At 47.2% G+C, this 26,580-nt stretch overlaps 9 protein-coding genes across 9 annotated transcripts; 6 read left to right on the top strand and 3 right to left on the bottom strand.

Moving 5' to 3' along the window:
- Positions 1-298: 298 nt before the first annotated feature.
- Positions 299-2,761, top strand: ANOM_006204 (uncharacterized protein; the record flags this gene model as incomplete). The annotated part of the gene is made up of 2 exons (XM_015551461.1): positions 299-770; positions 828-2,761. The coding sequence occupies 2 exons, from the start codon at positions 299-301 to the stop codon at positions 2,759-2,761; spliced, it is 2,406 nt and encodes an 801-aa protein (XP_015406003.1).
- An 881-nt stretch (positions 2,762-3,642) lies between these two features.
- ANOM_006203 (splicing factor ESS-2 family protein) lies at positions 3,643-5,079 on the top strand (the record flags this gene model as incomplete). The annotated part of the gene is made up of 1 exon (XM_015551460.1): positions 3,643-5,079. The coding sequence occupies one exon, from the start codon at positions 3,643-3,645 to the stop codon at positions 5,077-5,079; it is 1,437 nt and encodes a 478-aa protein (XP_015405999.1).
- Positions 5,080-5,270: 191 nt separating this feature from the next.
- On the bottom strand, positions 5,271-8,707 carry ANOM_006202 (MID1 family protein; the record flags this gene model as incomplete). The annotated part of the gene is made up of 5 exons (XM_015551459.1): positions 5,271-6,180; positions 6,242-7,422; positions 7,617-7,698; positions 7,823-8,465; positions 8,567-8,707. Coding segments are annotated over 4 exons (1,860 nt in total), but the record flags the coding sequence as incomplete, so codon positions are not given.
- A 3,253-nt stretch (positions 8,708-11,960) lies between these two features.
- Positions 11,961-13,281, top strand: ANOM_006201 (homoserine kinase; the record flags this gene model as incomplete). Its single annotated transcript, XM_015551458.1, has 3 exons — positions 11,961-12,384; positions 12,510-12,808; positions 12,876-13,281. The coding sequence occupies 3 exons, from the start codon at positions 11,961-11,963 to the stop codon at positions 13,215-13,217; spliced, it is 1,065 nt and encodes a 354-aa protein (XP_015406001.1). The 3' UTR covers positions 13,218-13,281.
- A 974-nt stretch (positions 13,282-14,255) lies between these two features.
- ANOM_006200 (SCF ubiquitin ligase complex subunit HRT1) lies at positions 14,256-15,052 on the bottom strand. The gene is made up of 3 exons (XM_015551457.1): positions 14,809-15,052; positions 14,682-14,752; positions 14,256-14,617 (listed from the first exon to the last, which is right to left on the bottom strand). Exons 1-3 carry the CDS (start codon positions 14,999-15,001, stop codon positions 14,519-14,521), a joined length of 363 nt encoding a protein of 120 aa, XP_015406002.1. The 5' UTR covers positions 15,002-15,052; the 3' UTR covers positions 14,256-14,518.
- An 837-nt stretch (positions 15,053-15,889) lies between these two features.
- On the top strand, positions 15,890-17,209 carry ANOM_006199 (proline-rich nuclear receptor coactivator motif-containing protein; the record flags this gene model as incomplete). Its single annotated transcript, XM_015551456.1, has 1 exon — positions 15,890-17,209. One exon carries the CDS (start codon positions 15,890-15,892, stop codon positions 17,207-17,209), a length of 1,320 nt encoding a protein of 439 aa, XP_015406004.1.
- Positions 17,210-20,176: 2,967 nt separating this feature from the next.
- ANOM_006198 (SMI1/KNR4 family protein) lies at positions 20,177-21,724 on the top strand (the record flags this gene model as incomplete). Its single annotated transcript, XM_015551455.1, has 1 exon — positions 20,177-21,724. One exon carries the CDS (start codon positions 20,177-20,179, stop codon positions 21,722-21,724), a length of 1,548 nt encoding a protein of 515 aa, XP_015406005.1.
- A 772-nt stretch (positions 21,725-22,496) lies between these two features.
- Positions 22,497-23,306, bottom strand: ANOM_006197 (thioredoxin domain-containing protein; the record flags this gene model as incomplete). The annotated part of the gene is made up of 1 exon (XM_015551454.1): positions 22,497-23,306. The coding sequence occupies one exon, from the start codon at positions 23,304-23,306 to the stop codon at positions 22,497-22,499; it is 810 nt and encodes a 269-aa protein (XP_015406010.1).
- An 863-nt stretch (positions 23,307-24,169) lies between these two features.
- gmtA (GDP-mannose transporter) lies at positions 24,170-25,605 on the top strand (the record flags this gene model as incomplete). Its single annotated transcript, XM_015551453.1, has 4 exons — positions 24,170-24,496; positions 24,582-24,669; positions 24,734-25,105; positions 25,163-25,605. Exons 1-4 carry the CDS (start codon positions 24,254-24,256, stop codon positions 25,603-25,605), a joined length of 1,146 nt encoding a protein of 381 aa, XP_015406011.1. The 5' UTR covers positions 24,170-24,253.
- Positions 25,606-26,580: the final 975 nt, after the last annotated feature.

The following is a 26,580-nucleotide window of genomic DNA, read 5'->3' as shown; positions in this document are numbered from 1 at the left end:
CTTCGTTTCATATTTTCCTAACCCCAAATTTATGATTCAGTCTTGCCTCGCCGAGTGGCCTTGCCCCTAAAATCTAAATCTAAATCTAAAACACTTCAGAAACTCTTTCACCTGGAGGTGTCATGTCCTCTTGCTCCTGATCCTTAGCCAGCTTAACCTATTTCATCGTTCAATTCGCTCTCATCATCCTCTACCATGGTCCTAGCCAGGACCGCCATATTGCAGTTACATGCTTGACTATCGACTTGTATTTACACCCCCATCGACCTCGCCAATTGGACTGCGGTAACAGTCTACTATGCATGCCTCCAACTCTGCCCCCCGGACCATGGCGGATTCAGAGCAACCCAGCACCAGAGTGTCCAACAATGACGTTCCTGATCATTCAGTTCATATCCGCTCTCGATCAACTGCCCACACCCAGAGTCCAAAACGTCTGTCGGTCTTCAGTGGCCGTTCCAGGAGCAATACAACTACTTCCACCACATCATCACGCCGCTCCCCCGCCTCCTCCATGACATCTATGGATGCTGCTTCCCTGCCCTCATCTCAAGATGAACGGACTAGTTCGGCCGGTGTCCGCTCGGAGCGACAGGAGAGTATGACCAAATCGCTTTTCTCGCGTGGGAGTCGTATCCTCCGTCGCCAGGGAAGTAAATTCAACATCGTTGCCACGCTGGATGAAGAGGATGAAATGGAGCGTGAGAAATCCCGGTTTGAGGTCTCAGACCTCTTCAGCCGTCACCACAGGTCGCGGCAGAGCGATGCTCGTAAGCGCACCTTTACGCGAATGGCATAATCTGGTGCTCATAACTAATATGTTGCAGATGAACAATTGAAAACCCTTATCTCGGATCCCTTTGACTTCCACCACCTAACTCATACGAGTCCATCGCATTTCCAGGCAATGGACAGGGCCCGGGAAAATGACCTAGTCACTGAATTCTCCGCCATCCGTGCCTCTCAGAGACCTATCACAGGACTTAAGGGTATCCGCGCGGAAGATCTTCATTTCCGTGACTTCTCGTCTGAGAACCTCGCCAATTGTGTGGCAGGTATTGCAAGGGACCAAGATGTTCCCACTCCGATTAGCCCTCCTGGGTCGCCAGGAACATCGTCATCAGCAACGAGCCCCAAGCAGCAAGATGATAGGCTAAGAAGGGAGTCACGAGTCTGTGAGAACTTTTCTCGGCCGTATCCCAGAGCCGGTGCAATTACGCCGCCCGGGTTGGCGGCATCTCCAGAAATATCTGAACCAGCTCCTCGTGCCATTGATGAGATATTGGGTCTGTCGTCCCCATCAACATACCCAGAACATGTCTTCTCAAACGGCGATGACGAAGCCCAAGAAGGCCGCTTACTCCATATGAATGTTGAAAGCATCTTCCCACCGAGCATTGGGCAGGCCATCGTTCCCGACGCTCAAAAAGACACGATTGATTTCAGAACTTCGTCCATGTCATTCACCAACATATCCTCAGATCTTGATGTCCTTCCAGAAGAAGAGGAGGCTACCAATTCAAGGGAAACTTTGGCGTTTGGTATAGAGAAAACCAAGTCGTGCTCCCAGTCTCGGCTAAGCTCACCTCCAACTGAACTGCAGAGCACCTCTGGAGTCAGGCCTAAGTCTAATCTAACCGTATACGTGAGCGAAGAATTGTCGAAGAAGGTTTCTGAGGCTCTTGGCTCTCCTACGCTCCCTCAATATCGTCAGCCCGAGGCATCGCCACACGACCAAAAACTGGGTGGAACGGTAAGGAGAACAGCATCCATCCGTCGAAGAGCAACATATGAAACCATCTATGAATCTTGGGATGCCGATATTGACTACTGCTACGAGCATGCAGCAGAGTCGAATTGTAACTTCGACTGGGCTCGTAATTCGTTTGATGAACCACAACAGGACGCAGTTGACGTTTCCATCGCGGGTTCCCAGGTCGATCTGGTGAATGGGGCCAACAAAATTCACCTGCTCCCGGCTGCACATTTGAGTACGTCCACAGTTCCTGGATTGGATCTGGAGCCCAGTCCGCCTCGTTTGTTTCCTAGCGCGCAGGTTTCCTTAACCCCGTCCACCACAAGTTACGAAATTGAGGAAGGCGGCTCTCGGCGGAATAACGATTATTACCAACCAGTCAGCTCTTCAATGTTTCCATCGACCCTAGGAAAGCACTTGACCCATGATGTCTTATATGAGGAGTACCTGGCAGGTGATGCTGAATCAGATCGGCACTTCTCCTTCTGCTCACAGGGAGTGATCCAACCCATGGAACAGCCTGTCTCTCCCCGGAGTAGTTTCTCTCCGATCAGCAAATGCAACTCTGAAGAGAGCCTAATCTTATCCCGTGCGGCATCAATCGTCCGCAAGCATCGCTCTTCCGTCTCGACCACTAGTGTTCCAGAGCTTGTGCACAGCTTGGCAAATAGCCGGGAGTTGTCCGCGACGGACCAAACCGCCTCAAGTGATCACTCTCTGCCCTCCGGGCCTGGACAACCAGAGTCGTCTTCTTACCATCGTCAAACGAAAAGCCTAGCAAGAGAGATTGAGACTCAGGTTGCTTTTCGAGCTGATGGCAGTGTGATTCTTGAATCTGCTGGGATCATACCAAATCCGGGCCCTACTATTCTTGATCGGGCAAGATCCATATCTGAACTAGAGGCGACCAAGGCTGAAGTCCCTATCAGAGGAACGCATCGGCGAAAGGGTAGAGCATCGTACTCGCTCTTTCCATCTTCCGCAACTTCAGCTAACGTGCTGTAGTTGCACCATTACCTAGTCCCGAAGTGTAACCTGGACATGATATTCTTTTCTTTCACCTTGCTCTCCGTCACACTTCCATACAAATCACCGATAGACTTCTTCAACGACGTGATGACTTTTCACTTGTTCTTTCTGCAATTTTTCCTTCTTCGTCGTTATTCCTTTCAATATGTCCTTCTGCAATTGTTAGCCATTCTATACTCATTCTTTTCTCATCTGCGATTTATTCAATATTTTCGTTTTGCATTCTGAGCGGCTACTTTTTCCACAGGAACAAAAATCTCTGGAAGGTGTTTTTCTGGTATGAAGAATTGGGAAAAGGCTGCGAATGGGTTTTGGTTGCATAGCACTCGCTCGCAAGTTCTTTACTTTGTATTTGGGTATTTGCAGACATTGTGCCTTCTCTGCATTTCCTTGTTGCTTGGAAAGTTCATCTTTTGGTAAATACGGATTGGTCTCGTTATAACAAGTATACATATAGAGGAGGATGGTTTACTGGGCTGCTCTGCGGGTTTTCTGGCCGGATTTTGGTGGACAGTGAAAAAGCGAAAGCGTCATCGACTAAATATTGTATATTCAAGAAGAAATTCGTGTACCTGTTTCAATAGGATACTATATGTCATATCCAAAAATTTACTTGACCAGATAAAGGAACCCTGAGGATTACCTAGAGACCAGAGTGCTGATTCATAAAATGTCGTCACTTGCTTATCAATGCTCACCGCCTCACCCTCATTTCTGCCGCTCTTTCTCTGTTCTATATTGTTCATGTACACATCCATCCACCCATCTAGTATCGTGCTCTTAACAGGTTTCTTCAACTGACCGAAATCATATTTCTTTGGGTTGCTCTTTCTGGGCTCTCGGTTACCCTCGCCGTAATGTCTTCCTCGTCGCAAGCTTTGGCTAAGCGCCATATCGAAACCAGTCTAATGCCCCCTCCCCCCCCGAAACGCATCAAACGACCTACTACTGTCCTCGATGAAGACGTCTATACGAATACCTTATCTGGCATCATTGCGCGAGATTACTTCCCGGGGCTTCTGGAGATGCAAGTGAAGCAAGAGTACCTCGAAGCACTCGACTCGAGGGACGAAGAATGGATTGCCACGTCCAAGAGAAGACTTACCGACCTGATGTTGACTCCAGAAAGAGCTCGGAACCGTTCTGAACCGTCGGATCCCGTAATAACAACCAACCGTACAGAAATAAGGCATGTAGGGGATACTCCTACGGGTTGGGGTGGGGATACGCCAATGTCAGTCATGTCCATGGCCTCTTCATCACCGGCCCAGCATTTAAAAGATAATCATTCTTCCAACCTGTCCAATCTCGGGCTGCTCGAGTTCCAGGCGAAATATACCAGTGAAGATAACGAATCCTTCAACAAGCTGCTAGATAAGCAGAATACGAAACGTCGTGAAAAATATGCATGGATTTGGAGCGGCAACAAGATCCCGTCCGCGCGACAGATTGCCCATCATCAAAGGGAAGCAAAACGGGTCGAGGAACAGGGTCTCAACCCTTATCAGGACAAGCAATTAGCCACTAAGAAGGACTTTGATTCTCGGCCCGCGAAACCGGACTCATGGAAGGCCAGATCGGAGAATTCTCTCATGTTCACGCCCTCGTCTGTTGAAGACACTCTTGAGACACTCCAGCAAAAAGCAGAAGCATCCTCACGAGCAGGGCCCAAGCGAGTGGTGTATCAGAATACCCGATTACCAGATGAGGGATTGAAATCTACACAAGATGGAGGCGCGCTTCCTCCCTCTCCATCAATTTCAGCTATTAAAGACGCTATTGCCGGACGCCCCCGCCCCAGTGATTCAGAAGCGGGCTATAGTGGGAGTGAGACGCCACGAGTGAATGGATACGCCTTCGTGGATGAAGATGAACCAGATTACCCAACAAATAACTTGTCGAAAGACAGCCATGCGGGCTTTTTAGAGGACCTTCGGTTGTTGGGGACAAGTGATAAAACCCCGAATCCGTTTAAAATCAGGGAGAACAGAAGGCGCGAGGATCTCCACCATCGTGTAGTAGACCGCGTTGCGAGAAAGAAAAGAGCGGAGAAAGTTGCGCAAGAGACTAAATCCCCGGTTACCATGACGCCGCGGTTCGCCAGTAGCCCCCGGCTAGACTTTGGATTACGCATGCCTGGCAGAGCAACAGTGGGAAGGAGTGGGTCAAGCAAGTTGTTGACTCCAGCGGCACAAAAACTATTACATCGTATGGGGAACACTCCTCGGCCGACAGAGTCATCCTCATCGAATCTGAAGAATGTGTGGACTCCGACTCCACGGAGAGCCAAATAGATACGAATTCCCTTACATATGATCTTTGATTAATGGCGCTTCAATAGATACCATGGTGGGCCCGGCGTTGTTTCCTGCTCCTATACTGCTTAAGTCGTGAGAAGATATTCTACTTAATGATGTTTAGGTACCCTTAACCTAAAATGCTGTTTTCTTCGTACCCTATCTATAAACGCTTCTAGTTATCGTCCGAGTTATCTGCTGTCTTTCCTGGCCTGAAGATACCATGTCTAGTTAAATATAGACAGTGTGACACGCCGAAGGAAACAGCTGTAAACAGAAAGAATTATATTGGCCAAGGGATCTGGTTACACGAACATATGGCGTGACACTAACAAGTGACTGAACAGAATTGACCAAATGACGAAGTTCCGATTGAGAAAGATTGGTGATGACCCACGCTATACATACATAGCACTAGTTCGCTACCCGTCAAATGCCCAGTACAAAAGCCAAACAGTTGGAAGTGCAAATAAAACCGACCGCAAAGGAATCATCTTAACTCCACCACCCATGAAGTACGCTGCGCCTACCCAATTGCAGGTGACAAGATCGTCGGGACCGCGTTTGCCGTACGTAGAAGAGAGCCATCTGCCTGCGGACAGCGAAAGTCCAGAGCAGCGGGACAACTCTTGACGAGATCGTAGCAGGTGTCCTCGCAGGGAAGAATCTCCTTGTACGGTCCTGGCCGGATCTCTTTGTCGATCAGCAAATTTCGGGACCGATTCGTCGAGGGATCCAACCGCAGTGTGTGGTCATCACTGAGCGAGGTTCCGTTGATGAATTTCTGTCCAGCGTTTCTGGCCTGGAGAAATGTGCCAGTGCTTGAAAAGTCTTCGCACCGAGGGATGGTTACGGCGCATAGCCACTGTTTGTATGCTCGGGCACAGTCATCGCATCCCACTGCCAAAGAAAATCGAGTCTCATTTGTAGCATTACATTGGATCTGCTCCAAAGAGTAAGAAAAGTTCTTATACAGTGCAGCGGCATTATCATCGTAGATTGAACGGAGGCTGTCCAAGGTAAAAGTCGGGTTCGAAGGCACCGCATATGCCACTTCATTGCAAAATGACAGGTTGTAGAGGAGTGCACAATTGCCATCTTTCTCTGTCAGTAACCTTAACTGGAACACCCCCGAATATGCCGAAAGGAGATTAATTACCTGCTTTGGTTGAGAAGGTGATTGGTTTCCATATTTTCCCACCGCCGCCAATAACACCGTTTCTAGAACCAGTAGAATTGCCATCCAGGGCTAAAATCCCTTCATATGTCGAACTTTGGTTGAGCCCGGTGACATATAACTGCTCCTTGGGTTTATTGCCGGGGCCTCTGCTCGTCATGCTTGCGTTGATGTTACGATCACCTTTGCCTATTTGAGCGAATCGATCGAGCGCACAGGAGGAATGGTGTAAGCCTGAGATGGCTGTATCGTTAATGTTATTCGCAAACATTGTGTACGACGGTGCCATGCCCATCCAGTTGCTGTAGCTCTGAGAGTCCTGTTCTGCCTCCGTTAGATTGCCCGTGGTGAAGAGAGCACTGTGCATATCCGAATCCACGAAGTACAGGAAAGCCGGATCATCCGCGAGGCTGTGGAAAAAAGCATCAACTGATGCCGCAAGCTCATAGCTGTAGGACCCAGAATGTTCAGTGCTGTTATGTGCAACAACACCGATATAAACATCCCCTTCTGCTTCCACGGTGGTGCCCATATAACCCTCTTCGACCAGGTATTTAGTTTGATTCGACCTCTCTTGCCCAGGACCAGGCTTTTGGAGCGATTCAGATGCAGAGATGTAGACCTCTAGATGCGGCAGGTTCTGAGCACTGTCAGAATCGGCTTTATTGGAGCTAGGCTTCGAACATGCCGTTAGAGATATGAAGACCGTTTCCAAATGCTTCGAGTTGTCGCTAGTTGGTTCTTCGGATATCTTATTGGTATTTTTGCCATTTACAGAATTTTTTGAGAAGTACCACCACTGGGTTTCACCTAATTTAACTTCGCCCTTTTGGTATTGATTATTGTCTAGGGATGAGACCCCAGTAGGGGCCCTGCGGACAATATCTAGACCTCGTAGATCCCCAGCGTCGTTCACATCGTCTTCAATCACTAGACCATTGTAAGGCCCCAATGGGAATGGGAAATGTGAGTCACCGTCGTTGATGGTCAAGTTACTATGGATTTCAGGGGCCAGAGAAGTGAGATCTGCGGCATAGCCTAAATCTGTGGTCCAAAGAGCCAGAGAGACTATGTAGTAATAAATAATTGCGCTGATGCGTGGAGCAAAACAGCACAACCAAGGTGCGGGCTTAGGTCGCATGGACAGTTCAGTAGATATTCGGCTCCGGGTCGGGTAATATAAAAGGACGAAGAGAAAGAGGAGTCAAGGAAGGCTTAATAACGACGAGACGACGACTTCCTCTCACACCCGAGGTTTGCCGAGTCGTAAGCGAAAATTAGGCAAGGTGGCAGGGGAAAATGTCATCCACGAACAAAGTCAAGCTCATTCGGAAGCTAGACTTTATTTACAGAGTACTTGCGCTTGACAGCGTTGGACTCATTCTGGCTTTCAGTATGTATGGAGGCCTTCTTCTGCCTGCGGCCTCCGAGTAGCTGGCCTGCGCCACATCAGCCAGTCAGCCACAGCAGCCACCTTCGGGGTTCCTGAAAAGCTACGGACATTTTTATAATATTTCCCAAGAATTTGTCATGGGTATGTAATGAATTCAGAAGTCTATATACGCATGCGAATACTCTTTTTTGACAGCCCATAGGTTTCTGAATAGGCAAAGCCAAACTTTAACCTTATACAAGTTTATAGCAGCGAGCAGCAATGCCGCTGATAATGACTACCGCCGCGATAACACCGACGATGCCAAAGAACCACGCAAGGCCTTCCTGGCCCTGACCCGGGACCGTGACGTTCATGCCGAAAAGACCACAAATAAGGTTCATGGGAACTAACATAGTGGCAATGAGGGTCACCTTGCTGAGGATCTTGTTGACGTGGTTTCCCAACACCAGGTTTGTCACGTTCAGCTGCGCAAGATAGTTGGTGTGTGACCTGCTGAGCATCTTCTCGAAATGGGCCAAGTTAGACATCATGGTCACTACGTGATCCTGGATGTCTCCTAGGTAAAGGCCAATGTCACCACGCGGCGTCACTGAATACTGCTCGTTGCAGCGTTTAGAGAAACCTCGAATAACATCCGCCTTGCCACCCAAAAGACGCATCAAGCTCATGACCTTTTTGCGCAAGCCACCAATTCGTGGCAAGAATGACTCGAAATCATCCATGCGTGCGATGAAGACGAGATCTTCAATCGCCTCGGACTCGACCTCAATTTCGCGGATTACAGGGCCAAAACTATCCACAATATCGTCACTGCGCCATACATTAGGATTTCACATACAGGTAGCTAGATGGCCATAAGGTAACATGCATGGGCTTAATAGGAAGGAAAGGCAGATCAAGGGTGTGCTTACATCATGGCATAGCAAATCCAGTCACTACTAAGTGACACATAGTCACGGAGCTTTCCGATTCTTCTCCGGACATTCGAAGCATGGGGATTCTCGGTGAAAGAGAACGATAACACACCATCGCGGAAGACAATCATGTAGAAGTTAACGGGCTCCATGAAGCGCTCGCTTGTCTTATCCATCTGATAAAACGTCCGGAAGCACACAAAATAGTATTGCTTGAATAGCTCAACTTTCTCTCGAGCCTCCTGGGTTAATATATCTTCTGTCGTCAGTGGGTGAATTGAAAAGGCTCTCGAAAGAGCACCAACTTCGGCTTCAGTGGGATTCAAAACATCGAGCCACCAAACACCTCCTTCCGGGCCAAGTTGGAAGAGGTCTCGAAAGGTGTCCCCAGGGAGGACCAAGTCGCCCAGTTCTGCAGCATGTACGGTACTCTGTGACTCGGACGAGAAGAAGCCGAACCGAGTCGGCTCATTCTCATTCTTGAGATTCTCGACTATTTCTTTTTCGTTGACAGTATCCGCGAAGACTTTCTCGCTGTCTTTTAATTCAAGTCCGGTAAAGTCATCCGATGAGCGCTTCGCATCGTGGACTTCGGAATTCTGAGCATTTGGGCGAAGATCATAGAAAACACGAGACTTCTTGCTCTGAGAGCTAAGGCTGTGCTTGCGCCGCATTGTAACGGGCTTTGTCTTCTGATTAAGAGCCACAAACTCTTCCAATTCTTCATAGTCAATCACCGGAATTCTGCCCAGTTGTTCAAATGGGGGGATGCATGGATCCTCAGGCGAATCTAATTGGATATCGCCAGGTTGAGGTCTAATGGCACTTGCATTACTGAAAGTTGGGCGGCGAGGATGTGTGCCACCAGAGACCGTACGCTGTAGGATAGCTTCCAAGTCTGGCGCTGCATGGCTCTCCAGAGTGTTGGCACGCTCCCGGCGCCGTGGGTCTGCAAAGGCTTCGACCGAATTGGGCGGAGAAGTTGATCGAGCAGAAATTGACGAATCCCTCGACATGTTTGCAATATCCTTATGCGTACGGCTGAATGTGCGAGCCTGGCGGATATTACCGGTTGGATCAAGGGAGAAGCGTCGTCCCAGACCATTGACGTCCTGATCATCGTCCGCTATTGCTTGCTCAAAGTCCCGGGAAAATGGCCCCGCTTCTCGAAGAGCATCCTGGACTTGGAGCAGATCTGAACGCTGTGGCGTCTCCATATTCAAATTCTGCGGTGTGGTATTCTGCCGACTAAGCGTCATATCGGGGGTAGCTTCGATACGGGGTGGATCCAATTGAAACCGATGGTCATCCAGTTCACGCACTGGCGTACTAAACCTGCTTAAAAACATATACTTTTCCGACTTGGGTGATTCGGACATTTTTTGTGACGCTGGCCTTCAACCAGAATATACACCAGGCTTACCAATTCAAAGCGAGGCAATCTGCGGAGACAACAAAGGCGTTTTCGCGCTAAATGCCTCAACTATTATCAATGCCTTCCAATAAGGCGCAGGCAGATGTACAAGTCCCAGGGGCGATTGCTCCTCCATCCATCAGCCAGACCCCTCGCAAGGGCCTGGCATTACCGACGCGCGTCCGTGTGCCAGCTTCAAACTCGCTGGAAAAGACCGGTTATGGGGGTCTGGTGTCGCCCCCGCAGAAGACCCTGAACTTGGGGCCCAGAAGAGGGTGGAGGAAAGAGGACTGATGGTAGTGAATGCCCGCCAACTTGACTGAGTGGTGCGAAGAGGAGCGCTGCCGCTCCAGAGTTGCAGGGAAGTGGTGAGTTGACGGGGTATACTCTTAACAAGAGTCCTTCAATTCACCGCAAGACTTCCTATCAATGAATTCGACAACACCAGAGACTCCAGGGTGATTGCAGGTCTTGAAGGAGTCTATACACCAACAATGAGAAAAAAAATAATAATAAGATAAAAACACACAAGGGGTCCAAAGAAAGAGATCCAAATGTAGGGAACCAGGAAAGTTTCAAGATCTGATGTTCTGGAATTTGGTGCAGATGGGCTGATGTGTTCAGAGATGAGTGGCGGGGATCCTCACCAACTCTAAGATGGAGACCAAACTCTGATGTCGCAAATGATATGTTGTTCCCACAAAAAGATATACACGGATACCGACGGGAGGCCCAACAACAATGTGTCAGGCGATGGATGACAGATCACGCGGAAGAAAAGAGAGGTGAAAGGGGGAAAGAGGATGAAAACCAGTAGTTGGTCACCTACAGAGGTGAGTCGAGATGAGTTGTCTCAGAGACGACAGCGGAAAGGGAACTTGCCGTCTTTAAAAAGAAAACTGAAGCAGAAAAAAAAAGAAAAAGAAGAAGAAGAAAAGAAAAGAAAAGAAAAAGAAAAAGAAGAGGGGCGCGGGTAGAAATTTCCGCTTGGGGGTAAAAGTCCAGAGCCACCGGACTCAGTACGAGGATGTACTACCGTCTCTGACTGGGCCGCATCGGCCACCTTCCGCCTGGATTATCTACGATGTACTAAGTTTGAAGTGATGGTCCAATCCAAGGTAACTATCATTTCGTACTCTTCAGTGAAGATAGTGTCGTCAACTAGTATCAAATGTAATTGGAAAATTCAGAGACTGTTATCTAATGGGACTTCTATCGTCGATTATTGTAATAGATTGTACTGTGTACAAGGGATTTTTGATTAATACCAGCTCCATATTTAGGCAGCACCCATACCCTGTGCTGAAGTTTCGATATTGAAATGAGCATTTCCAGCGTGTGCGTCTTGAAGATTATTTGTTTAGGGTTTGAAATGAGTGTAGATATCATTCGATTGGTGTACCGTTGTCCTGCATGACATGCAGCTCATGGGATGGATCGTTGAGTATTGAATATCGGTCAGCTCTGATTGGAATCTACTGTGTTGGTCAGGATACATAATCTAGATCTAGTCCGAAGGGGTATAGTTGTATAGCTTAGCTCTATGCCCAACGGGTGTACTAATCGACAGCTCCGAGCCTTACGGATGCCCCCTCCTTCTATTGTCCCGAAATCGGCGAATAAATATTTTTTTCCTTGAGCAATGCCAAGAAAGCGACTGAAAGAGTCATACTCCCCACCAGTGGCAGATATCATTCCAATTACATACCCATCTAAATACTCAGAAAAGAACAGTGCTTCGAATAGGGTTGATATGACATATTAGCCCATCTCTTCATTTTGTTAAATAAATCTTTTACGGTTGATTGAATTGAGTGTGCAAAAGCCCTTCGTCCAGCCAAGTGGAGGAAAGGAAAAAGAGAAAGAAAAGAACAGCACAGAACAGAAATAAGTGAGTGGGAGCGTAAGACACACACACACACACACACAGAGAGAGAGAGAGAGAGAGAGATCCTTCACACCTATCTTTCTCCTACCATGGCTTCTTCCTCATTTGTTATCAAAACGCCCTGTTCATCTGCCAATATTGGTCCTGGGTTTGATGTGATCGGCCTGGCATTGTCGCTCCACCTTGAACTCCATGTCACTATTGATTCCGCGAAAGTCTCACAACATCCTCTGAATTGTGTCGTCACGTATGATGATCAAAGCAACAGCACGGAAGAGATCAGCCTGGATCCAGAGGTGAACTTGATCACCCGTGTAGCTCTGTATGTACTTCGATGCCATGATCAGAGAGCGTTTCCCGCGGAGACCCATGTCCATATTGTAAATCCTATTCCTCTGGGTCGGGGTCTCGGTTCGTCTGGTACCGCAGTGGTGGCTGGTGTGATGTTGGGCAACGAAGTAGGCCGCCTTGGATTGAGCAAGGAACGGCTACTAGATTATTGCTTGATGATCGGTAAGTTTGGCCTTTAGCTGAGTAGATGGTCCCTTGTGACTGTCTTGCAAGCCGACTCCTCCATACGAAAAATGGATCGTCTTATTGCCGTTAGCTCCTCGACTGATTGAATTACTCCTCAACAGAGCGGCACCCGGACAATGTCGCTGCTTCTCTCTTTGGAGGCTTCGTCGGAACTTACTTGAACGAACTCAAGCCTGAGGATATAGCCCGCATAGAGATCCCACTGAGTGAAGTTTTACCCGCCCCGGCCGGGGGTATCGATACTGGCATACGGCCTCCGGAGCCTCCACTTGGTATCGGCCACTATAGGAAGTTTCCGTGGGCCAAGGAGATCAAGGCCATTGCAATCATCCCAGATTTTGTGGTGCCCACCGCCAACGCACGAGGTGTCCTACCTACTGCCTATTCAAGAGCCGATGTTGTAAGCTCTTTCTTCCCATTTGGTCGGACGATAGATAAGCTCCTAAGAACTAACGTATCCCCCATAGGTCTTCAACTTGCAGCGCGCTGCCTTACTCCCTGCAGCATTGGGCACGTCTCCTCCCGATCCAGACATGATCTATCTAGCCATGCAAGACAAGGTTCATCAGCCGTATCGGAAGACCCTTATCCCAGGTCTAACAGAAATACTCAAATCCATGAACCCGAGCACGCAACCAGGTCTGCTTGGAATATGTCTATCGGGAGCAGGGCCAACAATCTTAGCTTTGGCTACTGATAGGTTCACTGAGATCGCAGAACGCATCATTGCTAACTTCGCTTCCAATAATATAACCTGCCAATGGAAGCTCCTTGAACCTGCCCAGGATGGGGCTACAGTCCATTATTAACATCATTGCCTACCTTCCATCATATATGCAACCTACATAGGGATAAATAGCGGCGATGAATAAATAATCCGTTACTTTAACCATGGCTACGTTATAAAGTGGGATATCTTCAGAGTGGTTCTTTCCTTCGCCATATTGGTAAGGGGTGGGCGAAATCAACATACATTTTCTTATTTCTTAAACAAAATTTACTTATAGGTAGGGCTCTTAGAGAAGTATAAAGTGAAGTTTAGGCTACGCCATTTTTTTTGCCTTGACTTTTTTGTTTTTTATGTTTTATTTTTATTACAGCCTTACCCCTTTACTGTTAGTGGTTTCTCGCCTTCGTTTGCTGGTTCCTCTTACTAAAACATACTGCCCGCGTCATTGAAACGCACCAAATTGGTGATGCCAGTTTGACACCTTGGCCAAGGCGGTAAAGGCCGAATTGGTTAATCTCCGCCTACTCAGTAGCAGCTCTTTACCAAGGGATTCCAACGGTCATCTTCAACATCCATAGTTATTATTTGTCTTGGTGTTTGCCCTTTTCTATTTTTACCTGTATCCTTTTCTCCAGGGGACAAAAGAAAGAAAGAAAGAAAGCAAGACATCCAAAACAATTCCCAGACACTCTTTCGCCATGGATGATGTTCTTGCATCTGTTCAGGACATCTTCGAAGGCCAGATAGTATGTTTGTCACTACCACCAACCCATTCGTAATAGATGATAACCAGGCAACGTTACATGGATAGGACTTTCACGGCCAGCGCATAGCTGAAATATTGTCTACGGCTCTATTAATTATATCTGGGGTACAGTGCTAGTCAATTTCTGATCATTCTTTCGCCAAATATAGTTTGCATTGATAATTGGTATCATTCGCTTACGCTCGTCGTGTCAAGGTTGTTGCTTTCTTCGCTGGATATATCTACCGGGACATACATCTCACACTCTGGGTCGGCTTGGCAGGTACACTGGTAACTGGACTGGTTGTCATCCCTCCTTGGCCTATGTACAATATGAACCCTGAGAAATGGCTTGTTTCGTCAGCGGGGAATGTCGGTGGCGCACGGATCATGGTAGATGGAACTAAAGTGGCATGAAGTACAAGCAAGATACAGGAGAGATCGACTCGGAAGGTATTGAGCCGGACTATCTATCTCTACACAACTAAGAAGCCGCATTTATCATCATAGTAATCACCGGAAAGGTGTGAAAAACAAACCCGAACGCCAATCCAGACCATTTGTTGCGTATAAAAATGTATGACACCACGTAGGTGGCAGCTTCAGCAATCAGAAGATCCTCTATAGAACTGCGTTTACCGACCATACTTCTGAAATTCCCAGTCTCGGTTATCCAAGGGACAGACCTGGCGAGTTTTCAGCCAACGGGATATGCAGTGGAAATGAAACGCGTGCTAGAAAAGAACACAGTTAGGTCAATATTAAGTTTGTCAAGAAGCTTGGGATATCTGGACGCACGTTGCAAATCCCCCAGGCAACTGTACACTCTTCAGTCGTAGATGAGCCTTGGTTTGCTTGACACTCGATACCTAAAAACACTTAGTTTAGTTTTTAACTTCTGCTGTAGCGAAGGGCAGGGTCATACACAAGTCCATGATATGATTACGGCAAATGGCACAATTATCGACAACGATATCCCACGCCCATAGGGCCACCGCATTCCATTTCTTGACTTCGAACTTCTTTTTGCCATCACTTGCACCTTCGGAAGCCTTAGATGCTCCCTTTCCCTTGGCTGAAGTGCCAGCAGAAGCTTCTTTCATCTCCACATCCGCCATTTTAAATATCCGACTGATTGTCCTAGCTTCCTTGGCCCGTCTGTTGTAATAGAACTGTTGTAAGTGCCTAACAGCTCAGGGCAGGAATGCCTGGAGGGCACGGATGTATGCTGATTACGTAGTAGAGAAATGACTTGTGATAAGCAGATGCTGCGATGAAGACGGCTAGCTGACGTATGTAAGTTGAATGATTCCGAAGGCTAAGTGACATAAATTTTCTTCTTTAAGCCTTGATACGCACCTTATATATTGTTTGAGAAAAGAAAATACCAGATGAGTGAAAGTAAGTTGGTACTTTGAAGTCCTCCTTCTAGACTTTTTGTTTTGTTTGCACCTTAGTTGGGCAGAGCGAGGTTGAGGCGTTGCACTACCTCGCCGCCTAGCCATTAGTCATAACCGATCCCCGCCTTCAATGCCCCAGCCGCCCTCCCAATGTCCATTTTCACCTACCTCATCACATCACAACATCAACGTCCTGGAACAATGCCCCTCTGCTTTTATTCCACTCTCTCTATTATTTGCCTGTCCAGAAACAAGCATGCCTAGGAGTTCCGGCATCCTTCTTTCGTTGTTTATTATTTGATTCCAGTAATAGATGCATTCGCGCCTCTTGAACCGATTTGTTATCATTTAAATACAAATTAGGCTCTTACAGTGCTATCGGCGCTCCATGCCTGATCTTATTGTCCTTATCCACGACCGGCGTTAACGTGATCAGAACAGACTGCTGGGCAGTACTGCAGCCTATTCGACCCTATATATTTTGCGCTGTCAACTATTATCATTTTATTCTTCCTACTTTTTTCCCTTTTTCCTTTCGAGAATACACCATTTCCTTTCCCTCTTGCAAGCTACTCTGACTACCTATCTTTAAGCCAACCAGTCACAATGTCGAATCTGTCGCCAACTCCAACACCAAAAGGCCCTCGGAACAACCGGCGTAACCCAAAACGAAATGCGACACCGACTACACAAAGGGCTACTCTGCTAACGACTCCTCCCTCGTCGCCTCCGAGGAATATGAGCCCAGGAGGAACAGCTACTGATTCCTCTGCCAATCTATCTAAGAAGAAAGGTGCCCGATCTAACAAGAAGCCACGAGATCTATCTAAGGTTTCGCCGGCGCAAAGGACCGGCCACCGCCGCACATCTTCATATTCTAACAATATCACCACGCCTCAGCTAAAAGATAGCCCTCACTATGCCGGCCCGACGTTCCATGCCTCCCCAGCTCCCTCTTCCCTTCCAATCCCAAGCTTTTTCTCGAAGTCAATACCGGATCCCGATCTTGCCCCGGCAATAGAAGCAGATGGCGATAAATACGAAGTTGGGCCGGAATATGAGGCCACGCCCTCAAAGCTGAGGCCACGCCCACAGTTCCAAACTGAAGAACCGCAGCCAACACCCTTGGATTTCCTTTTTAAAGCTGCAGTTGAAGCTAGGAACTCTCAGCCCCAGTGTAGTCCCGAGGCAAGCATCAGGATTCGCTCCCCACACACGGACTCCAAGTCCCTGCCGCAACGCAAGCCCAATTGCTCTACAGAAGGGTCATTGCCATTGGAGGTAGACTATCCGGCGCCTCATAAGTCGCAGATAGGACCCTCATTTGCTGCATCCTACAAAGATCGCATGAATGCATTGCGATCTGCCAGTCCTCCCTCTCACTCTGTGGTAGAACTTGATGAGGAGCAGCGAAGAGCCAAAACCGAGGCCTTGAAGGATTTGTTACTCAACCCACGTCCCCAGAGGCCCTCGTATGTGTCAAAATCATCCTCTAGTCAAACCAACGGTGTCAACGAGCAGCCTACCCCCATTGGCAATGTGCCTCATGTTGCGACTGCACTCAGGACAGCCTCTGGCCCGTCAGCAGCTCTTTATAGCAACGTGATGCCCGGGCAGAATCAATCAACGGACGGGAACGGATGGCAATCGTCATTTTCCAATTCATACACTATCAACTCTCAGCCCTCACAGGGTCAAACCTCGACCTCCAAGAAAGGAGCTCTTTCATCAATCCCAGGGAACATGGGAAACGTCTCAGGAGTAACATCTTCTTCTCCAGTGTACGCTCAGACTAAATTCGCCATCAATCCTATTCAGAGTCCAAATTATCCGCCAGTTTACCAGTCACCTACGTCGCGAGTCTCAAACACGTCCACCAAACCTCTGGACACGAAAAAATGGAAGACGATCTGCGGAGAATTCTGAAGCTTGATGTGAACCCAGGCCTGCCGTCCAGCGGTATTCAGAGTTCATATGCGTAATGTCATATCCCTTCTTTTTCTTTCCTCGTTTACGCTTTCTTGCATTCTGCATTACATTTGTGCATGACAATCGATGCTCCATTTTTCAAGTTTCATTTCCATGCTGAATGACATCTTGTCATGAGCCTTAGGGTTCTTTCGTCTCGTCTAATGTTTTCGGTGGCAGTCTCTCATCGTCTATGGCCAAGATTCTCGGTGTTTTTTCCGCGGTTCACGCTAGCCGTGGTCATTGTTGTAATTGATAAATTGATGGGTTTATTGGTCCTTCAGCGGGACGTCTTTATACCCTTCATTTGCATCGAACGCGGAGTCCGGTTGCCTTTATCAGTGCTCTTTCTCGGGGTGTGTTGCTTTGGGATATTGTTTGGACAACTGATCAGGCACCTCTGATGTCACTCATTTAGCTGTCGGTGCCAATTTTAATCACTTTTTTTTTTTTTATTTCTCCCTGATAGCTTTTTTTATCCTTTTTTATCTGATGCCACACCTGTCTCATATCACATTTACAATGTCTAGTCAAGGGATGACTTTCTCATAGCCTAAACTTTCTTCGTCCATATTTGGTTTTCCTTTCCCCTTATCTTACGTTCAATACGTCACACACCACGTCTATATGACGCCTCTACTCTCGTTCTAACTACCTATGCATTCATTACCGCGAAACTATCCGAAATACCGGTTCATCTTGCTTTTTAGATCATCAAATGACACGCTTTATGCTAACCTCGAACATTACAAGATGGGTGGGAACATCATAAAGTGTAGTCACTGCAAACCCACTTGCAGGGTGGGCTTGGAGATGATCTCACACACTTATACTACCAGCAATTATGTGTGTTCAGAGATGTACCAGGTAGAGATTATCAGATTACAGAAGAGGTACAGGTGACAATCCAGAACTCGATTACAAGGTCGACTGCAAAACGGGTCAAACTATGCAGAGTAGCGCCGGAGACTACCGTGGACGGAGTAGGCACCACTGGTCGTCCCCACCCGGTACAGCAAATTACGACCTCAAAACTAAGAATTCCATTGCCTTCGTGGAGGTTAGTTTAGACAGTCACTCAGGTTTTTCCCGCAATATACTTCTTTATTCTTGAGTCGAAGTGGTAGCCTGCGGCGACAAAGCGCCCTGGCTGCGTTTCTGCACCTTAAATGATACTGCAGGCGAAACTGTTGCCACAGTCAATTCACTGGGGTAAGTATTCCTTACTCATCCGGCATTGTAAAGGGATTGCCAATTGGTATTCAACTAGAACGCCACCGCTTCAGGTACACCTAATACTAAATCACCAATGCACTGTATGTAGATCCACTGTTAGCTTTCGAGCTGTCGAATTTTGTAACTTGCGGCGGTTCCTGTGGATGGGACGATACCGTATGATTATACCACTGTACAGGTAGGTACTATACTTATACTGAAGGTACGCACCATACATAAAAATAGGTGGCACAGGCCTAGTAACTCAAGACGTCTATATTTGGGTAATGAATCGATCTACGGAGTACTCTATATAGTAGCATGAATCTGCAAGTCTCTCTTGGTGTGGTATATACTTAGTACTCCCTGAATTCCGTGAGCAATCGCGAATGGAGCTATTGAAACTTATGGGAGAAAGTATACACTATTATTATATATTTGTATAATGCGCTACTGATAGAACACTTTACTTACCTAATTTTCATAATCAATAAACTCACAAAATCCAACACACACACACACAGAGAGAAGAGAATGTATATCTGGGAGTGAGCATAAGTATGATAGAAAGGGCAATTCGATAAACTCAATGAAAATAAGAAAGTGATTCCAGATCTCACAAGACCACTGGGACAATAACCCGACTAGTCACAGCATGACTTGAGAGTGGGTATTTCGTTCTTAGCTTATGTATAGCCCAATGGATTGGATTTGTCCTGTTATGACTGGGCAAATTGGGATAGTTCCTGTTAACAAAAAGAATATAGAAGTCCATGTACTGGATGGATTGTTATACAGAATTTAGTACAGTACACTGTATATTAACAATACATGTGTACTTCGGTATAGGTACAGAGGTATAATGATGTACTGTATGTATGTACATGTATGTATGTACATAGTTCGGATATTAATTATTTGGATTCTATAAATTACCGTACTACCGTATGTTATGGCTGGAAACGCTCCATCCCTGGTTCCGGTCGCCTTCCAGGGGTCGAGGAACGAATCGTGGATGCCATCGTCGCGCCAACCCACTAACACGCTAATCAAGAGGATCAGGGAAAAGAGGAACAAGAGAAGAAGGACGAATAAGTATAAGATACAGAAGCAGAAACAGAAACAGCCCAGACGTGAAACAAGAAATATCACTATCACTAGTCTGTCTTCAGGATAGTTGAGACCGGTCATTGCCCATTATCACAATCCCATCTCTCCCTTGGATAGAATCTCCCTCCCTCCGTCCCTACCTCCCTCCCTCTCCCTCTTTTTCTTTTTTGCCCTTCTTCTCTTTTTCTCTAAAACCACTTTCTTTCTCTGGCATTTGAACCAGCACCCCATACGCCATTACGAACTTCCCTCACTATCCTTCCGCCTGGTTATCTACTCCTACTTTCGGCCCTCGTACCCTCTGCTGGAAACATTCAACATTGTCACCCTTTCCTCCTGTTCCCGTCCCTTCCCTTACACTCCTGACCACGAACTCCACAATTACCCAATGACCAGTGTTTGGCACTCATAAAAACTCGGGAGGAGTAGATTCTTGTTTGAGATCAGTCTGCCCTCATTTTGCTAAAGTTTTCATCATGGCGAATCCGTGAGTATCTTCGACTCTCCCTCAGAGAGACTCGCCCCCCCGGGTCCAGAGTGAATGCCCGCCTCTGACTCGGCAACAGAATTACTTCGGCATGGCGTTCCTTTTGGCATACAATGACTTCTTATGATCGGCATGCATCCCACGACTCTCCTTATCGAACGGGTAGACATGTTCCTCTCAGCCAGAGTCGCCATGAGCCTCTTACATCGATTGCAACAAGCGCCATTGAGTCGCGACCTGACCTAACGGAAACCTACGAGGATGAGCAGTCCAAAGGCGCAACGACATCTAACGGCTGGGCCGGCTCCCCTACTGGAATTGGCTCCCCTACTCGTCCTTACTCGCCCGGAATGCGATCGCTCTCCTCCCAGAAGCGACGCTCGACCGACCCCGGAGTAGATGGGGCGGCAGAGATCCAAATGCAAAGTTTCCATGATGGCGCACCGCCACCCCCCCCAGTCGCTCATTCATGGAGAAAGATCGAGCGATGGCTAGAGAACAACTACGAGGAGCTTTACGATAATCTCTGCGAAGGTTGTACTCAGAACGATATCAATGAGTTGGAGCATGACTTGGACTGTAGCCTACCGTTGGAGGTTCGGGAATCTTTGATGGCTCATGACGGACAAGAGCGTCCAGGCTTGCCCACTGGTGTGGTTTTTGGTTGTATGCTTCTGGACTGCGAAGAGATAGTCCAGGAATGGAAGAACTGGCGAACTGTCAATGATGAATTCCTCAGCTCATCCGGCATTATCAACACTTCTCCCAAAGCTGCAGCAGGCTCTTCTTCGGTTGCCCCTCCAGCTCCTACCACAGGGTCAAATCCGTTGTGGAGACAGGATCTTCTCGAGCGACAAGACTCTCAGCCCTCCGGTGCCGTTCAGAAAGCGTATGCCCATCCTGCTTGGATTCCTATGGCTCGTGACTGGGGTGGAAATTGTATCGCAATCGATCTTGCACCGGGACCTGCAGGCAAGTGGGGCCAAGTCATTATATTCGGTCGGGATTATGACTGCAAATACGTTGTCGCTCGGTCTTGGGCCTCTTTCCTCGCAGTTATGGCTGATGACCTCTGCAGCGGCAAGGTTTCTGTGGATGAAGAGACGAATGAACTCAAACTATTGGAATTCAAGGCTCAAAATGTTGAGCCTCCCTATATGGAAATTCTACGCTGGCGTACAGATCAGAAGTATGGTCGGAGGCCACCACGTCGCAAGGGCCCTAATGGTCTTGGACTGAATACCGGTAGTAAGTCCGGAAAGGAATCCCCTTATGGGAGCCCAACCCCCAGTGAAGAACGTGGGAGATCTCCTCACCGCTTTCCCAATCGCGGGTCTACTCAAAGTCCCAAGACGCAGTTTGGTATATCCAGCCCTCTTGCTCGCGTCACAGAAGAAGCTCCAAGTCCTGTACACACAAATGCGGATAGCGACATATCAGAGGACGTCGTGAAAAGTGATGATACAAAGAAAGCACAAAGCGAAGATCTGATGGAAGTGTCGACATATGTGGGTAAAGAGGCCGAAGATGTTGTTGACAAAGGTGCTGAGCAAAAACAGCCGGAGACTGAGAAGATGCAGAAGCAGGAGCCGACCCATGGATCTCCTGGCACTGCCTTGGACGCGGAGACCTTGGGCGAAATGAAAAACGTGGCTATCTAAGCCTGATTCGATATTTTTCATTAACCTCTTTTTCATGCTTCCATTTATCCCCATTATGAACATCTTGCTTTATCGCTCGGATAAGTAATATGTTCTCCTTTATTGTCTTGCTTAAACTTCCAAACGCCAATGTCGAACTGATGAATTTTTTGTGGAGACCATGCTGACAGCCTTGTATAAATCCTAACTCTAATATTCTGTGGTTCTTGTGACATTCTTCTACGTTATAGAAGCGTCTTAAGTCTTTTCTTCGCTTGGGATGGTCTCTCGCGGTTTGTTCCACTCGTACTACTTGTAACTTTAGCTCGATATTCATTCAGTATAAGTTTTCTTTCTTTCTTCCTTTCTTTTTTCTTTTTGCGCCATACTTTTCAATGATATAGGTACGGGTGATACGATAAATTGTACTTTGCATTGATAGTAGGGTAATCGTTCGAGGCTTGGCCAGGTTTTCAAAGCTTTAGTACACAACAAGTTTAGTCCTCTCTGGTATCAGCCACAGCAAATGAAAATGCTATGGAATCTGTTCATTTCCATACTTGCAAGCAAGCAAGCTCATACCTATGCGACTACAGTGATTATTATATCTGTTCCACTCGAAATGCGGCTTCCAATGCCTAGTGAAAAGCTGTCTAAATGGTCAAGGGTTGGGAGAACGTGAAACCCACAGCACCTCGTTTCAATTTCAGGACAGCCATTTGTAAAATGTGCACCCAGTGAGCAGCCACAACCAAGCTATATGTCTCAACAAACAAATCCTGGGCCTTATGCTCTAGGCTAGAAGTCCGCGCATATTGTGGCATAAGATCTCGTGAATATAAGGGTTAGACAGCAGTAAATACCCCTTTTCAATCCCAATCGTCGTCGTCGTCGTCGTCGTCGTCGTCCCTGCTATACCGTGCTCCCCCGCTGCGGATGGCCCCTTTTCCATGAGTTCGTCGTTTGCCATTGTTCTCACTTCGTCAACTGCATCAGATATACTGGAATCATCATTATCATCGCTAATCTTTGCCTGTACTAGAACACCTTTCCATAACAGCCTCTTTTCAAGAGTTGCCGTGCTGAAGCTGTCGGTCCCATCACGCCCGCCCAAAGCAAGGCCTTCAAAGCCAACTACACGCTCAGCAGCAATTCCATCTTTAAACCCGATCACACAAGGGAGAACGCGTATCTTCAGCTTTTCCACCACGAACGGAGTATCCCTAACATCGACACGGGCAAATCGCACATCGTAATGCCGTGTTGCTAAAGCCCGCATATGTTCATCCATGGTGTCACAGCGCGCGAAATCAGGGTGTGCAAAATGGATCACACATCGATGCGTATCCGTTGTGAAGTTGAGCAATATCTGGTCATTTTCAAGAGTTGGGTATAGGCTATCTTGGATGATTGTCGTCTGGCCAGGGCCAGGGGCCATTGACCGGTTGTTTTGGGCGGATGCAAGCTCGGCGTTGAGTTGTTCGATACGTCGGGCCCGATAGTCAGAGTCATCTTCGTTCTCCAAGGCCTTCAACAAATCGTCGTCGTCGATCTCATCATCTTGGTCTCTTACGGAGTGTTTGGGCTCAATGTTTTGGGTCATGGCGAAACCCGTGGTGGAATTGCAGAGGGAGATTTTCCGCACGATAATTGCCCAGAGAGATTAATAGAGCGAGTTAGGTCTGTAGAGGACAATAGATAGCGATGCTTTTTCTCTCGTGGCGGGCAGAGGGGTCGTATAGGCTGCTCCGGTTCCGGGGTAAGGTATAAACCCAATGCCGGGGTGGAAGTATTGATATTCAAGGATCCAAAAGGGCGAATCGGCATTTCACTCTTCACTGCATTGCGGGAGTGGCAATGTTGCTAGTTGGATACAAATCAGTGTAAAGATAATTCTCAGGAGGTGCAGTTGTAATTCTTGTGTACTGGTATCGAGTTCTACTGGTACAGTACCAGCTCCCCTTATATCTAAGTAAACTCAATTGAATGGCTAACACCCCTTCTCCCTTTGTGTTTGTTGGGTTTTCTCCTTTCGCTTCTTTTCAATAACAAGAAATGTCAGAAATGGAAATGCATCAGCCTGCGGTGCCCTGCATTGTCTGGTAAATACTAGCAGGTGTGCATTAATTCCATACTTACTGCTTCCGTTGTATTCTCATGTATAGGTACATACATTACATTAGAAGTTGCCGCTTCCGGCCCAGCCAAAAGTCCTTCCTGCCTTTCTTTATTTCTTTCACTTGTCTCCTCAGCCTCTTCGTCTTTCTCTCCACCCCTCTACCTTCCTCCGCCGGCCTGCTTTTCTGTTGTCCCGTTTATGATTTGGATTTGATTCTATTGTCCCCACACTCCTTGTCATCAGTCTTTAGGTACACTTGATAGTCTCCCTTCGCTCTCGAAACCTACCTTTGCGTCGCCACTTCCCGTGCCAACAACGGCTCTACTTCACAGTTTCAGCCTTACCTTGATTTTATTGCCGGTCTTGTCGCCCCATTTCACCGTTATCGTCATAGTCACTCCTGCTTCGGGGTGATCAGTATATTTGAGAATATGGCGGAAGGCAAGAAGACCGATGATTATACAATCGAGATGGATAAAATAGATCAGGGGAGCAAGAATTTCGAAGCTGTTGCGCCGCCTCAGCCCAGAAGTGTCCCTTCCAGTTCGCTCTCCAACAACCCTTTCCTGCCTGTATTGGCGTATTGTGGATCATCAATCTTGATGACTGTCATGAACAAATATGTTCTTTCTGGGTTGGACTTCAATCTCAACTTCTTTCTGCTCTGCGTTCAGGTATGATATCAAGAAGCTGAAGCCACCGCGAACGTAGGTTTCAAATACGGACTTGCACTGACTGCTCGTTTTTCCTGTAACCCAGTCCATTGTTTGTATTATTGCGATCCAAACATGCAAATTTTGCGGTCTTATCACGTACCGTGACTTCAGTGCAGATGAAGCAAAGAAGTGTAAGTACTTTTAAATGCTTATTGTGACACTTATAGAATGAACTAATTTGTATTGTACAATCAGGGTTCCCTATCAGTTTACTTCTTATTGGAATGATTTACACGGGCTCCAAAGCGCTTCAGTTTCTCTCTATCCCAGTATACACTATCTTCAAGAACCTAACGATCATCCTCATTGCCTACGGTGAGGTCCTCTGGTTTGGTGGTTCCGTTACCGGCCTGACCTTGTTCTCTTTCGGGCTCATGGTACTCAGTTCCATCATTGCTGCATGGGCCGACATCAAGCATGCTGTTGAGAGCAGTGGAGATACGAGCGCCCAAGTCTCAACACTTAATTCCGGATACATATGGATGTTGATAAACTGTCTCTGCACATCATCCTATGTCCTAGGAATGCGCAAGAGAATCAAGTTGACCAATTTCAAGGACTTCGATAGTATGTGATCATTCATGGTGATCGTTGGAAGTTTTCCTTTGCTGACTTTCCCCTTAGCTATGTTCTATAATAATCTGTTGTCGATCCCTGTCCTTGTTGTTCTCACAGGTTTGATGGAAGACTGGTCTTCCGTTAACATCAACCGCAACTTCCCTCCAGCCGACCGTAGCAGCATCATGTTTGCGATGATCCTGTCTGGTTTGTCCTCGGTATTTATCTCTTACACCTCAGCGTGGTGTGTTCGCGTGACATCCTCAACCACTTATTCCATGGTTGGAGCACTCAACAAATTGCCCATCGCCCTGTCAGGGTTGATTTTCTTTGATGCTCCGGTGACATTTCCCAGTGTTTCCGCTATTGCTGTAGGCTTCGTCAGTGGAATCGTATATGCGATCGCCAAGATTAAGCAAAACGCCAAACCAAAGACTGGTGTCTTGCCCACTTCCAATCCACTTGTCAGCGCTAGCAGTCAAAGTATGAGGGATTCTCTGCGGTCTTGAAGTGGCAACTGCTATATTACGCGTAGGAGTGTTAACTCCTTTCGAACGTTTTTCATATCGGATCATGTTCGTGGGTCCTTGGCGCCACGAGTCGGTACATTACTTGTACGTTATATGGATACATGCATTTCATTACAGTCTAGGTGTATTCCGGTTGTTGGTGTTCTTTGAGGGCTGACTTGGTGTGCTTATATTCTTCTCGACAACCTACTTAACATGCCTGGTTTCTAACACGTCTGGCCTCATTGCTGCCCATTCACCTATTTATGGCGTTGATGTCCGTGCTGATAATTTCACATATCATTTCTTGATGTGCTAGCAGCGCACTTTGTTGCACGTAACATGTTATAATGCTGGGGCGTGGTTTGTTCTAGATATCATGTGGGAAGAAGCTTGGAGTGTATTCGTTGCGATCTGGGGTGCAATAAGATGTCTAGGAGTCTTGATCATTGTGCGAGAGAAAAGACCCTTTTCTTCCTCCTTTTGGGGTTGGAATCTGTATATATGGACCTTTATCTTCTTTTATTGAGGTTATAGAAAATATCCTTTGCTAAAAGTTCTCTCCAGGGGCAAGCTCGTGCTATTGACTAGCTACAGTGCAGTAGCGGGATACTCTTTGGGGACGATGCAAGCAGAATATCTTGGATGATAACATTACCTCATGAGTTTCTAAGTTCCTCTATCTAGGCTCGTATGTTTTTATGGATGGGATGTGTAATCGCATGGATGGCCTCTCATTGTGAACATGCAACTCCGACCTTGTGCTCTATAAAATCTATGTATCCATGAACCACCATAGGGGAGCCATGGCACTATCATGGGGAACTTGACGTTCGCATAGTGTTTTAAGATACCAGGTGAAGTTGCGAAGGACTTCCCTACAAAGCAAGAGGCGATATTATTTGTTTATTCAATCATTCGTACCCTCTCACCTTGTTCTATATTTTTTCCCTTCCCTCCCCTCCCTCCGTTCAG

Source organism: Aspergillus nomiae (genome assembly GCF_001204775.2).
Source record: "Aspergillus nomiae NRRL 13137 chromosome Unknown contig00174, whole genome shotgun sequence".
In the NCBI taxonomy this organism is placed as follows: Eukaryota; Fungi; Ascomycota; class Eurotiomycetes; order Eurotiales; family Aspergillaceae; genus Aspergillus; species Aspergillus nomiae.
The sequence above is the reverse complement of the archived record's forward strand: the minus strand, read 5'-3'. Positions and strand labels throughout refer to the sequence as shown.